General features: G+C 56.4%; 1 protein-coding gene across 7 annotated transcripts in view; it reads left to right on the plus strand.

Moving 5' to 3' along the window:
• Positions 1 to 13377, plus strand: part of Cdh23 (cadherin related 23) — a 373574-nt gene that overhangs the window by 32136 nt on the left and 328061 nt on the right. For all 7 annotated transcript variants that reach the window (XM_023718494.1, XM_004623978.2, XM_023718498.1 and 4 more), the window contains exons 2-3: positions 6103 to 6174; positions 10638 to 10715. In XM_023718494.1, the coding sequence (XP_023574262.1) occupies positions 6108 to 6174; positions 10638 to 10715 (145 nt within the window). In that variant the 5' untranslated portion in view covers positions 6103 to 6107. The remainder of the gene's footprint in view (positions 1 to 6102; positions 6175 to 10637; positions 10716 to 13377) is intronic.

A 13377-nucleotide genomic window follows, 5' to 3' on the forward strand; every position in this document is an offset into this window, starting at 1 on the left:
TTTGTTTTTGCGGTACCAGGGTGAACTCAGGACCTTGCGCTTGCCAGGCAAGCACTTACTCTACTGAGCTATCGCCCAGCCCTATGTAATATATATTTAAAAATGCATACATGTATTTAATAAATAAGCTAGGAGTGGGTGGCATGCACACTTTTGAGGAGAGAGGGACTCCATGCTATGTCCCTCTGGAGTGATTGATACCCCAGGGTGGCCTCTAGGAAGAGGTGTGGGGCTTGGCAGAAGGGGACTCCCTTCCAGCTGTGCACCCTGTTGTAGAGTTATTTACTATGTCTGTAGATTGCTGTGAAGAAGGAAGTTCATCTGCTGCCAGATGACTCCTCAGCAGAGTAGGTGAAGGAGGACTCAGCCTCAGGCTGCCCGCGGAAGGCGCTGGTCGGTGCTGGCTGCCCCGGGATCTTGGGTCTCGTGCCTCTTCTGTCCCTGCCCGCTCACCTGCTCACCCCAGGTGTCACTTAATGGGAGCTTTGGGGCAAGGAGCCAGAGGCAGGCACAAGAACACAGTGGTCACGGGGTGGTCTTGTCCCTCCTGCCCATGTGGAGCCTCCCAGCCAGCAGCTGGATAGCAGGGGCTCTGAAGCATGGTCATCAGTGGCAGACGGTGGCTTGTCCATTAGTGGCCTAATACTGTTTTTTGCCAGCGCCTACTTGCACGCATGAACCTCTGTGTGTAGTGGGGGTGAATAATCCCCAAATTGTATTTGATTTCTGCAGTATATTTCTGTATTTCTATTCAAAGTTGAATGCATCTGATTTTATGGGAATTCATAACAGTTCAAACAAAATCGCGGCACCCTGCTGTGAAAATTGCTCACTCCTCAGAAAGGGAAACTGCTCACACGTCCCGCCTGCCCTGTCCTTCCCCCTGCGCTGTTCTGGGATGCAGGGCCCCTCTGCCCTTGCACCTCCTGCCCAAGCTGCTGGGCACCTAGAAGCTGCTGGCTGCGGGGTTCCTGCACAGGCAGGCCCATTTCCTCTTGTGTCCTCTGTGACCCAGAGGTGCTTAATGAACCCCCTACAGATCTACAAGGAACCCGGCTTCTTCCTGCTTGGACAAAGAAATGGGCCAGGAAAGAGGAGCCCTCCAAGGTGGGCCACAGGCCTCACCTGGGCAGTGGCATCTCATGGATTCATTTCCAGGGGGTCACAGAGCCCACCCTATATGTGTATGTGTGGCAGCAAGTGTGGTTGTCCTCGGGAACACACTTGTCCTTTCCAGTTGCTAGTTCTGTCTCTGGCAAGGATGGGGTCCCTCACTCAGTTGGACCCACATCTATGTGTGCACATCGACCCCACTCCACATGGCCCTGTTTGCTGCCTGTGGATATCTGCAACTGAGCCCCCCCTCCCGGAGGTTCCAGTGTCCTAAAGAACACAACAGTGTACATCCCTGTGGCTGCCTGTGGACATCCATGGTGTCCTCAGAGGTGGACTTGCAGCCCACGGGCTCTGCAGGTTTCAAAGGCGGATCGATTCTCTGCCAGGTCACCTTGGCTCAGAATGGGGGGGCCTCGCTGACTGCGCAGGACTGCCGGCTCTCAGCGCCACTGTCCCCCCACACTGGAAGTCCCTCCCAGCCTCAGGCCAGTGGTGAATACAACCAGCTGCCTGCCTACCACAGCCGCTTGGCTATTGACAGCCTTGCAGACATGCTGTGTCCCCGCTGGACGTCAGCTCCTCCTGTCCCTTGGGTGCTGCACCACCAGCTCCTGCCCTGGCTAATGGCTATGCCGTCTCCAGGGGCTTGGGCCCCAGGCCTTGGGGCTGTGTCCATTCTTGCACAGCCACATCCCCTCAGCAGGAAGTCCTCAGCTCTGCTTGGATATGCCCAGAGTCTGTCAGGGCTCACACCGCACCCCTGCTGGGAGCCCCTGGCATCCCCAGCTGGCATCCCCTCAGCATCCTCTGCACCAGGCTGTACTCCTGACCTGGGTCCTATGGAGCATCCTCAGCACAGTGACTGATTGATTTCAACTTGTGTCGCTCATAGTCAGGGGCGTGCAGAGTGTCTTTACTGGCCCCTACCTGTGTCTGCCTCCACCCTCCCCACCTCCACTGCAGCCACACTGGCCTGTCACACTCCTCAAGTACACCATGTACCCTTCCACCTCCCAGGTGCCTGCATGGCTTGTTCTGCTTCTTCATGTGTCCCCTTCTTACTGACACAGGTCACCCCTCCCCTGCTCCTTTTCCTTTTCCTTCCTGCACCCTGTGCTAGAACACGGTGTGACTCACTCCCCTTCCTGGGCAGGATCTTTATTTTGATCTGTTTTGAATCCTGTAACTGGTCCCTCCCCTTAGCATCCCTAGCCTGCTCTCAGCTCTGCCTGCCTCAGCAGGGAACAGGAGAAGATGGGTCCATGTGGGCAGGGACGGGTGGTGCTGCAGGGAGCGGCAGGGGTGAGGTGGGGAGCAGCAGGATCACCTCGTGGTGCGGCGTTGTCTTCCTGGTGCATGTTCTTAGAAAGACACCTTTGAGGTCCTGGCAGCCCAGAAGGGCAGAGCAACCCGCACTCCTGGCTGAGTCCCTGTGTCCTGGCATGGGCAGCCTGGCTTCGCTATGGCCTCGGCACGCTGGGAATTGAGAAGACTGGAATTTGCATCCAGGTCTGCCTCCCCAGTCCCCCTGAGTAGATGGAGTCCCCCTGCAAGGCCTCTTCTAGGTCATACGTCTGAGCTCAGCACAGCTTGGTGCTGAGGCTGGGAGCCTAACCCTGAAGACCATCAGGATTTGGTTCAAATCCAAACTTGCTTGCTTCTTGGTTGTGTGGTCTTGGGCAAGTTGTCGAACCTCTCTGAGCCCAGCATGTAGAATAGACTGTGTATCATAGCTCCTGACATCTGGCGGCAGTCCTGAGAATCTTTGACATCTGTACAGCTGGTCTGAAGCCCTGGGATGCCTCTGATAGCCCTGGGCAGTGACAGTCTGTGCCACTATTTGACACCTAGCACATGTTTCCAGCTATTCTCATACCCCTTTGTCCCTGCAGTGCCCAGCACAGAGTTTGGCATGGCAAAGGATGTTGGGACTTAGCAGGCCCCTATTGGCTTTGGGGGCCTGGTTGTGTCTCTTGGGCAGATTTCAGGAAAGTTTTCTGCAAGAGGGTCCTATAAGCCTGGCATCTGGAAGACCTGGGGCGGTAGGCCGTGACCCTGCTGTGGCAGGGCTCTGATATGTCTCTAGGCCTGACAGGACGCACTGTGTGGAAGGTGTGACTGTACGTCCTGATTGGTAGGAAGAGGGGAGGGTTGGTGCAAGCCAGGTTCCACCCCCTGGGTGCTGCAGGCTGGTATGGTGGAGGAAGTGCCAAGCTGTACCAGGTGTAGGCTGTGGGGGGCAGGGGGTTAAAAGCAGCTGCTGCCTAAGGCAGAACATGGTTGGGCTTTCCCAGGGGCTCCCTGCCATGCACCGTGGTCCCAGTGCCAAGAGAACCCAGCAGGCAGGGGCCGTGTCCATCACCACACCCAGGCTGGAGTTCTGGGCTGGGGCCTCGGCTGCCTTTGGGCCTTGCATTCCCACATTGCCGAGAGCCAGGGGAAGAACAGGGTCTGGAGTTGCAGGGAAAGCCAGCTGTAGGACAGGCCTATTCTGGCCTGGGCGCTGTGTTTTGTCCTTTAGAGGCTGTGCCCCCTTGCCAGAGCCGAGGATGGTGACAGCAGGACAGAGCTCAGCGTGTCCTGCTTCTGCACAGAGCTGTGTCAGGCCACCCTTGGCTGACAGGCACACTGCAGGAAGCGGTAGTTCCTGTGGCCCAAGGCACACTGTGTGCCTGAGATTGAAGGAGAGGGCAGCCCTGTGTGCCGCTGCCCGAGCCAGCTCTGTGGGGTTACAGAGTGTGGGGGCTGGGTGCACGGGCTCCCTTCTGGCCAGACATGCATCCCACAGATTGTAAGGGGTGTTGTGCTTCCTGGGGAGGGACTGTATCTCAACTTCTGTAGGGAAGTGGACAGGAGCAGAGCATGATGTGATGGGAAGTTCTCGGGCAGACTCGGTTCCAATCCCAGAGGTACTTTTCTGAGCCTCAGTTTCCTTATCTGTAAAATGGGGACAAGGACATCTACTTCATAGAGATATTTTGTAAAACTGAGCAAAAATAGGGAGTATGTTCCTTTTTTTTCTTCCTCCTTCCTTGTACGGAGACTTCCTGTCACACCCAGTGGGACAGCATGCATTCTCTAGCTATTTGTGGCTGATGCTCTTAGCAGATGTTTAATTCTCTAGACATCTGGCTTACAAAGGCAGAGGGGCTGGAGATTTTTTTCTCCTAAAGACACTCACTCATTGGGAGATGTCAGATTGCCACTTAATTGCTCTGTGCCTTGGTTTCTCCACTTGTAAATCAGGGATAACGCTGGCAGTGCGGCTGCTCCTCTGCAGCACGTGAGAGGGAAGTACAGGCTGACAGATGGGAAGCGGCTTCAACGTTTAGAAAAAGGCATCTTGCTCAACCTTGCTGGTCGTTAGCGAAATGCAAATGAAAACAGTGATGCCGTACTGTTTGTCATGGGTCTGATTGGCAGCTATTTAAAAGAGGGATCACCTCCGGGTAGGCACATGGGCCTCCCGTACGCTGCTGGAGGGACCGAGAATGGCCATCACCTCCCCAGAAGGCAGCGTGGCAATAGCTGACGGCAGTTTACGCCCATGCACCGGGCTGCCACTTAACTGACCCAGCAACCCTCCCGTTGGGGATCCCGCTTAGCCGAGTCTCAGCGGTTCCGGGTCGAGACGTCTGTGGTGGAATTGCCTGTGGTGGCAGGAACCTGTAAGTGTCCATCAGGAGGGTCGTTTTCGTGTGTAAGAGAAGGAGGCCTTCTGTGTATTGGCCCAGAGGGCTGACCAGACGATCGCCGCATGAGAAAACCAAGTGGCTTTTTCTGGTTTTGTTTTTGTTTCCTGAGACAGGGTCTCAAGTTATGTAGAGCAGGTTGGCCTTGAGCTCTCAGTGATCCTCCTGTCTCAGCCTTCAGGCATGTGCCACCGTGCCCGGAACAAAGTACTGCTTCTGAATTGACTTATTTACTAATATTTAAAAATTGAATTCCTATAAATGCCCAGTGTCAGGACTTTTGTTGAGAAAAACCTGAAGCACTGGCCACCCTGGATCTACATCCCCTCCTGGCTGAACTGCGTCAGCAGCTGCCACTTTTGGACAGAGCCGGCATCCCGAGTGGCTGTCGCCCCATCAGCAGCCAGTCTCCCTCCTGAGATTCCTGCCTGCCCCCATGTCGTTGGCCTGTGAAGCTCTGTGAGGGGCCATTAGACTTGGGGGGCATGCTGGGGTGTAGGGGAGCCCAGCCCCTACAGAGCACCTGCACCTGAGGACCTTCATTCTTCCTGCAGCCTCTTACACTTTATAGTAATTCATATTAGAAGGAATACGAAAGAGCCCCCGGACTGTCATGTGTTGTGTTAGTCAGGAGCCATTGGTGTGGCTGCCGCCGTGTCCACTCAGGACATGGGCTGTGAGCCCCCTCTGGGTGTAGACTGAAGGGATCCAAGGTCCAGGTCTGTTCTGACACTCTCACCACACAATCCCAGCACAGCAGACAGCCCTCCCTTCCACTCCCCACACCTCACACCATCTTTCCAGGTCACTTGTCAGGGTGCTGGCTAGAGATGGAAGAAAGGAGGGTGTGGGGGAATTGAACTCAGGGTCCCCAGCCCTTTTTAGGTTTTGTTTTGAGACAAGATCTCACTAAATCACTGTGTTTCCCAGGCTGGGTTTGAACTTCCGATTCTCCTGCCTCAGCCTCTCAGAGTGCTGGGATTACAGGCATATGCTGCCACACCTGGCTCCCGCCCAATACACCCTGTGCCTGTTCTGAGATTTGCTGGAGTCCCCCCTCCGGGCTGGCCAGCTCTGCCCACCTCTGCCCAACCCTGACTCTCTCAGATGGTCCCTGTGTTATGCCCAGAACTGGAGCCAGGGAAGACCCCCTTCCCTTTCCCCATGGAGCTGCTTGCTCCCCCTTCTCAGGCCCAGTCCTCCCTGGGGCCACAGAGGTGGGAGTGATTGAGGGCTACAGAGTCACCTGGTTCTGCAAGGCCACATCTCACCCCCTTCTTCTTTGTATCCCCAGGAGCCATGAGGGGCCATGTGGCTGCCAGCTGCCCTGTGGTGTGGCTCTTCATGCTGATCTCCGGAAGCTGGGGTAAGTACAGCCCTCCCCCCAAGTTTAGTGGGTGTGCAGGTGAAGCTTGGCTGCATTTGGGACCCTGGAGGTTGCCTTGCTCTGGATGACAGAAGACACCTCTCGCTCTCTGGGCTTCAGCTGCCTTCTGCAACTTGCACTGGGCCAAAAATACCAGCTGTTTGGGGTCCCCGAGAGCATGGGAGGAGCTGAGAAATACTTGGACTCTGTTCTGTGTGGCTGTGCACTGTCCTTCTTCCGGCATGGGGACAGGCCACAGCCACCCTTTGAGCACCTCCTGGGCCCAGCTCTGGGGCATGAAAGATGTCACTCATACTCCAGGAGCCCCAAGTTGGTTGGGAAGCCATATGTAGAACTCACTGCTGTGCAGGGTGCAGGGTGAACGGTGTGGTCACAGGGACACCAGGAAGCCCAAGAAGACGCAAATCATGGGGCTGTGGAGCAGGAAGCAGAGCACAGGCTTTGCTCTGGGCTTTGGAGCCTGAGTGAGTGGGAAGAAGGCACCCTGGAGGGAACATGGCCTGAGCCACAGTGCACAGCCAGGGGCTGTTCTTCCTGCAGCCATACTCCCTCCCCTGCCCCAGGTGCCAGCTCTGGTGCCCACAGAGAAGGCCAGAGGGTCTGGGCCTCCATGTCCTGTGGCCCTAGACAGTGGGTGTGGGGGAAGAAAGCAGCTCTGGGCCACTCCAGAGGTACCAAAGTCAGCCCATGAGCACAGGCACGTGGCATGCAGTGTCCCCCAGAGCTGAGGCATCCCTGGGGAAGAGCAGTGGGCACGGTGCCTGGCGACAATGCAGGCAAACACATTCCTGGGGGCGGGGCCTCCTTCTGCACTCAGGGAGCTGGTGGTGCCTCAGAGGAAGCAACGGCTCATATTGGCTGGTGTGTCGCTAGCATCCTGCAGCTGAGGGAGGTCCTCTCCTTCCCTCCGCTCCTGGAGGATCCCTGCTGGAATGTCTGCGGTGGGGAACTCACCTGCACCCAGGCAGCCTCAGAGAGCAGCAAAGGTGCGGATTCTCAGAGGCAGAGCAGGGGCCTTAGGCCCTCTCAGCCCCCAGAGGAGCATCTGAAGCCTGCAGAGGCCACAGGTCCACGGTCACCCCTCTGGTCCTTGTATCAGATTCTCACCCTGCCCACCCCATCTCATGCAGGAGGTCTCGTCAGGGTACCCTGCCTCTGGTTGGTGGGAGACAGGACACTTGTCCTGGCTGTGGACATTCCTCCCCGCCACCCTGCCCTGTTCCTCTCACTTTCTCCATCTCTTAGGAAGACACATGGGTGGGAGATGTGGTGAGTGCCACGTCCTAGCTGGCCAGTGGGGTGGGTCTGTCTCCCTGCCCCACCCTCACCCTAACTCTGAGCTCTCAGGTGAGGATGGTTTGAGCATTCAGGGTGCACACAGGAGAGGAGCACCTGCCTGGCATCACTCTTAGGGTCCCCGTGCCACTTTGGTCCTAGGGTCCCCAAGGACAGGTTTCTGAACCTCCCCAAGCTTTACATTCCTTTTCTCTGGTATAGGAACCAGACAGGACATCCCTTCCCGAGCTGTGACAGTGGCCCCATGAAAACGGACATCAAGAGCTTCCAATAGGGCCTGGCACACATTAGGTATTTAACGTGTATTTAGTGTTAGCTGTGTTATCAGTGGTCATCTTTCTCTAAGGGAAGAGAAATGGGGTGCAGAAAACACAAACGAGAAGTAAGGCCACGCAGCAGCTCTACTGGAAAAGGAGGGAGATCTGCCTCTCGGCATTGCCTCTATATCCAGGATCCCACTGTCCCATCACTGGCCAGATCCTCACTGCCCGGCTCCCACTCACAGCAGCCAGTGCTGCTCCTTCAGCACAGTGGGCAGTGGCTAGCCTTGGGGCACGAGGAGTGTTTCCTGTGCCACCTTCCCTGCTGCTCATCTGCCTGCGCTCGCCACCCCCATCCTGTCCCACCCTGCCTGGTTCCCGTGTGCCTCTGGCACCAGCCAGCGCCTCTTCCCACCCTGGATGCCAGAGGTCAGTTGGGTCCAGATCCTGTCAGTGCATCCTCTTCAGCCCATTGTCTCCTTGCTGTAGAATCCTGCCCTTTGCCCTTCTTTCTCCTGGCCACCACACACTCCAGACATTTGCCATTCTCAAGGGCCAGCCTGCCTCGAATCTGGGCTCAGCTGCTTGCCACTGGTCCAGAAGACCCGAGTATCCATTGCCATGGTCCCAGTGAAGGGTATTTCTGGTCCTGGAGCTCTGGCACCCCTCTCCCTCACAAGTGGGGCTGTGTGGGCATGCCAGAGTGGGTCCCTGGGCCTCCCGTCGCCTCTGTGTGCAAACCTTGTCATTCCATGTCTCTGCTGGCTTCTGGCTTGGGCTCTGGGGCAAGGGATGAGGAGGACTCAGGTGCCAGGCATGGCCAATGGCACTGTGGACCCAGATGGGTGTGCACCTGTGGGCCAGGGACAGAGAGGCTGTGCTGGGCCCAGACACTGGACACTGGTGCTTTCCTCTCTGAACTCCCTGCTGCCTGCCCATTCTTCCTGCCCCCACACACATTCCCACCTCACTAGAGACCTCAAAGCTTCTGACGCAGCAGTTTGGACTCTGGTGTATGTGACCTTCATGTTTTAAAAGTGGTTTTTAAGAGAGTAAGTCACCTCTCTGCCCTCCCTCTCTACTAGCCCCTCCCAGTCCCCAGGACCTGCGATGGGAGCCCAAGGCCATCTGGCCACCAAGGAGGGTGACAGGCCTGTTCTGAGAATGCAGGTTCTGCTTGGTGTGTGGCAGGCAACGCTCATCCCCGAGCCCCTGCCCAGCGGCCGGTGCTGAGCTCTCAGCCTGTTTTGGGGAACCAAAGCCCCCGCAGGATCAGAAGCCTCGCCCTCTGGCTGTGAAGGCAGCACCTTTAGTGGAGCCCGTATTAATAATAGCTACCAGTTATTAAGGGCTTGCTGTGTGCCGGGGGCATGGCACGAAGGGCTTTGTGTCTGTAATCTCATTTGCTCTTCAGGTTAGCTATGAAGTGAGTCCTCTTATTACTGCCACTTTGCATGTGAGTAAACTGAGGCATAGGAGGATCTTGTGGCAGGAAGAGGTACAGATTTCTGAGGAGGTGAGGTCCTCAGCCACCGGCCTCTCCCTGAGGTTGCTGTGTTGCTCATGTGAGCAGGGATGTGTTGGGGGGGTGCAGATGGGCACTTGGGGTGACCAGGAAGAATGGGCTGGAAGAAGAGACATCTTCAGTGAGGTATGAAGGTTGAGTAGGAATTTGGCAAGTAGAGGAGAGAAGGCGAGCAGCCCTGGCCAGGAAGTGAGAGAGGCCAGAGCGCTAAGGGCCAGGGACAGCCCCAGCCTGGCTCCCAGGACAGGATGTAGACGGAAGAAAGGTGCCCATGCCTCCTGGCTCCGCCCGCTGCGCTTCTTTATCCTCCTTATCACAGCCTCCTCACGCTCTCAGAGCCCGGCATGAGCTCAGAAGGAGCCCAGGGCCAGGGAAACAAGGGGAGGGCGAGCATCCCCTGCCTGTGTCCAGGGCTCTGCAGGACCACCGGAGCCGGTCCCACTGTCCTGGATGGCAGGGACCAAGGGGCTGCACCCCCCCCCCCCACCTCATGAAGGCCCGGGAGCAGTGAGAGGGAAAGGCAGAGCCAGACTTGGGGGATGGGTTGGGAGGGTCACACGGTGGGGTTTGTGGGGAGCGGGGCCTCTCGCTCTGCCTGTGGCTGGGCTGCCCTGACCCCATCCAGACGCTACCCTCCCTGCAAGGCTGTTGACATGGCACGTGGGGAGCAAGCCAGGCTTTGAGGTGTGATGTCATCTGCTCGCTGCATCAGTCCTCATTTTGTACAGTGCAAGGGGACTGGGACGTACCTGCCTCCGGCCCCTAGGTTGGGGATGTGGCGGCTGGCACAGAGGTGTGCCTGCAGAGGTGGCAGGTGCTTTCAAGATATCGTTGCGATGGACTTGGAGGTGCTGAGGGCTTGGCGAGTGCTGGCCCTGCCCTGGGCACCTGGATCACTGCACTTACCAAGCCCTCAGCCTTGTGAGCCAGGGGCCTGGTAGAAGCGCTGTGTGGCCCAAAAGGGAAAGGTTAGATTTTACAGCAGCCACATTAGAAACATAAAAAGAAATAGGTGAAATTCATTTTAATAATGGATTTTGCCTAATTGGATGTGTCCCTAATTGTATCATCTCAATGTATAATCAATACAAAAGATTAATGAGGTATTGAGCAGGGTTGTGATTTTTTGCAATCAGTAAGCTCCTCTGTTTTACACTGAGAGCGTCTCATGGTGTGACCAGCTGCAGCAGCCACCTGTGGCTGTGGCTGGGCTAACTGAACCCCCTGTCACCATTTGCCTCAAGGCAGGGGTCCTGGGAAGCTGAGCACGGCACTCAACGTAAGCCTGACTTGGTGTCACCCTAGGGAACTCACACAGTGACTTGGGGGTCCTTGGCTGACTCTTGTCCCCTCACTTCCAGGCCAGGTGAACCGGCTACCCTTCTTCATCAACCATTTCTTTGACACGTACCTGCTGATCAGCGAGGACACGCCTGTGGGTGAGTAGGCACACGGGCTGGAACGGGCTGGGGTGTGGGGTGACCTTTCCTATAAGAGAAGGGGCTCGTAGAGGTTGAGATCATCTTCTCCGTGACTAGAAGCACTTGTGTGGTTCTTGTCTGGTGGCTGCTCAGGTGCCTCCAGGGAGGGTCTCCAGGTACACGCTGTGGTGGGCCATCCAATAGCAGCTTTCGACACAGTGAGAGCTCATCATGCAGCCTGTGGTGCTCCTTTTCCACTTCCAGCATCAGCTTTGGCCTGTAGAATAGTTCGCTCGTGTCCTACTCCACACCCTTGTTGATATGGTACCAGGATCGAACTTAGGACCTTGTGCTTGCCAGACAAGCACTTATTGCACTGAGCTATCTCCCTGCTTCCCCCCACCCCCACTTTTTTTTGAGATAGGATCTCACTGTTCGGGCTGGCCTTGAGCTCACTTTGTAGCCCAGGCTGGCCTCCAACTTGCAGTGATCCTCCTGCCTCAGCCTCCGGAGTGCTGGGGTTACAGGCGTGCACCACCACGCCTGGCTTCCTGTGGATGTTTGAAGATGACAGCTCTGGTAGAGTTTGTTTTGTGGACCTTCATGCTTTTCTGCGATGATGCAGCTTTCTGCATTCGCTATGTCTGGTTTCATTATAAGAAATAGGAGATTGGATTTGGGAGCCCAGCCTGCAGCTGCTGCTGGGCAAGCAGCGACCCCTAAAAGTGTCCGTCACCTACACACTCATCCCTTCCTGTCCTCATTTGCAATGGTGTCACTGTAGTGAAGGTGCCTGTCCCCTGGGGCTTCTTACACTCAGGTCTGCCTGCTCTGTGGGTACAAGGACAGGGCCTGTGAGTCAGAGGCCACAGGTCAGCATGTAGCATCTTTTTGGAACACTGATACTTGAAAGTGAGGTGGGGGCTTGGAGAGAGGGGCACTACTAAGTTGCTTGCCAGATGTCAACTGTCATTTGCATAAAACCAAATGAGGGGGCTGGGGAGATAGCTCAGAGGCATAAGCACCCACCTGGCAAGCACAAAGTCCGGAGTTTGATTCTTGGACCTGGTTGTGGTGCTGACCCTGGAACCCCAAGCATGCCGTGCTGGCCCCGGAATACCAGGCACACCATGCTGCCCTGGAACCAGGCGTGGTGGCGCATGCCTATAATCCCAGCACTTGGGAGGTTGAGACAGGAGGATCGCTATGAGTTTGAGATCAGCCTGGGGGCTACAAAAGTGAGCACAAGGCCAACCTGAGAAGCTGTCTCAAGCAAGCAAACAAACAAACCAAATGAGGGTGTGTGGCAGAATGGACACACTTCTCCAGACTCTGCTAACCCTGGAGCCCTAATGGGACTGACTCTCTCCACTAGGGTTGCTCATGGGGGCTCTGAGCCGCTTTCTGGGGGAGAATATTTTGCAATAGGTATGTGTCTGACTGCTGTGGACCTTGTCCCCATGTCCTGGAAGGGCCTTAAGTCTAGGGACAGAGCCTCTGGAAAGTGGCTTCTCCTGTGGCAGACCAGGGTTGGAAGGATAAGCTCAGGGTTTTGGGTGTGTAGGAGTGCTCCCCTGGAGGCTTAGCCACCCTTTGGGGCTGGGAAGGATGCATGTGTGGCTCGAGCTTTTTGCTCCCCTCTGGGTTGGGTTGGGGTGTTTGTGGGCTCCTGCTCTGTGACACTGTGTCTTGTCTGTGTGGCTTGTGCCTTGTGCCGTCACCCAGTCCAGGCATGCAGCTGGCACAGGAAGAGCAGAACAGGCACCCAGTTTGTGAGTATGCGGAAGTCAGTGAACACTTGGCAACTCTGATCTCCTGGCTCCTTCTTCAGGTCATTATGCATATGTGGGTGTCCGTCTGCTTGGCCTGGGTGCTGTGGATGTAGGAGCAGTGGACAGATAAGTATAGAAGTCAGGGTCCTGAGAAATAAGGTCCCAGCCAGGTGTCTGAAGTCCCCCTGTGGAATGGAGGAAGAGTTGGGGTTTTTTCCAGCAGGGCGGGGAGAGGTGTTTGGGACAGGTTTTTGTCACTGTTCTATGTCCCCTCTTCCTGTAGGAGGTCCTTGGGATGGAGTGTCTGTCTTGGGGCAGATGAACATCAGAGGCAGGCATGTTGGCCACTCACCAGCTGGCCCTGGTGCTGACTGGGGGAGTGAAGGCCCCTATCAAGTGGGCAGTGCTGGCTGTGCCCCCCATGCTGTGCTCCTGCATGGCTGCACTCGGCCCAGAGTGTGGTGTCCTCAGCAGCCTGTGCTAGAGGGAAGGTGACACAGAGTAGGTGCATCTGGCTGGGCAGGTGCTGATCCTGACACGACCTGTGCTAGATGCCCACCCGGGAGCCCCCAGCAGGCCCTGCTCCCCTTACCTTGGGCTCTGGCTCTCCATTGTCTTTTGCAAACATCAGCATCAGTTGACCTCCAGGAGCAATGCCCAGGCCTTGGCCCTGTGAAGGCAGTGCTTGGCTGTCACAGTGGGGCACCTGTCAGGGGCCATGACTGCAGGGGCTGTAGGAGTGAGAGGAACCCTCGTGGACTGCTTGTTTCCGGTTGGGTGTGGGCACAGAGCTGGCCTAGTGCCCTTCTGGTCTCTTTCTTGCCTTTAAATAGGGATGGGGGCAGCATTGGCCAGAACATCAGGAGCCCAGTTTCTGTTCCTTGCTGTGTGACCGGGCACAGGGCTGC

This window comes from Octodon degus, unplaced genomic scaffold, assembly GCF_000260255.1.
Source record: "Octodon degus isolate 3935 unplaced genomic scaffold, OctDeg1.0 scaffold00005, whole genome shotgun sequence".
NCBI lineage: Eukaryota > Metazoa > Chordata > Mammalia > Rodentia > Octodontidae > Octodon > Octodon degus.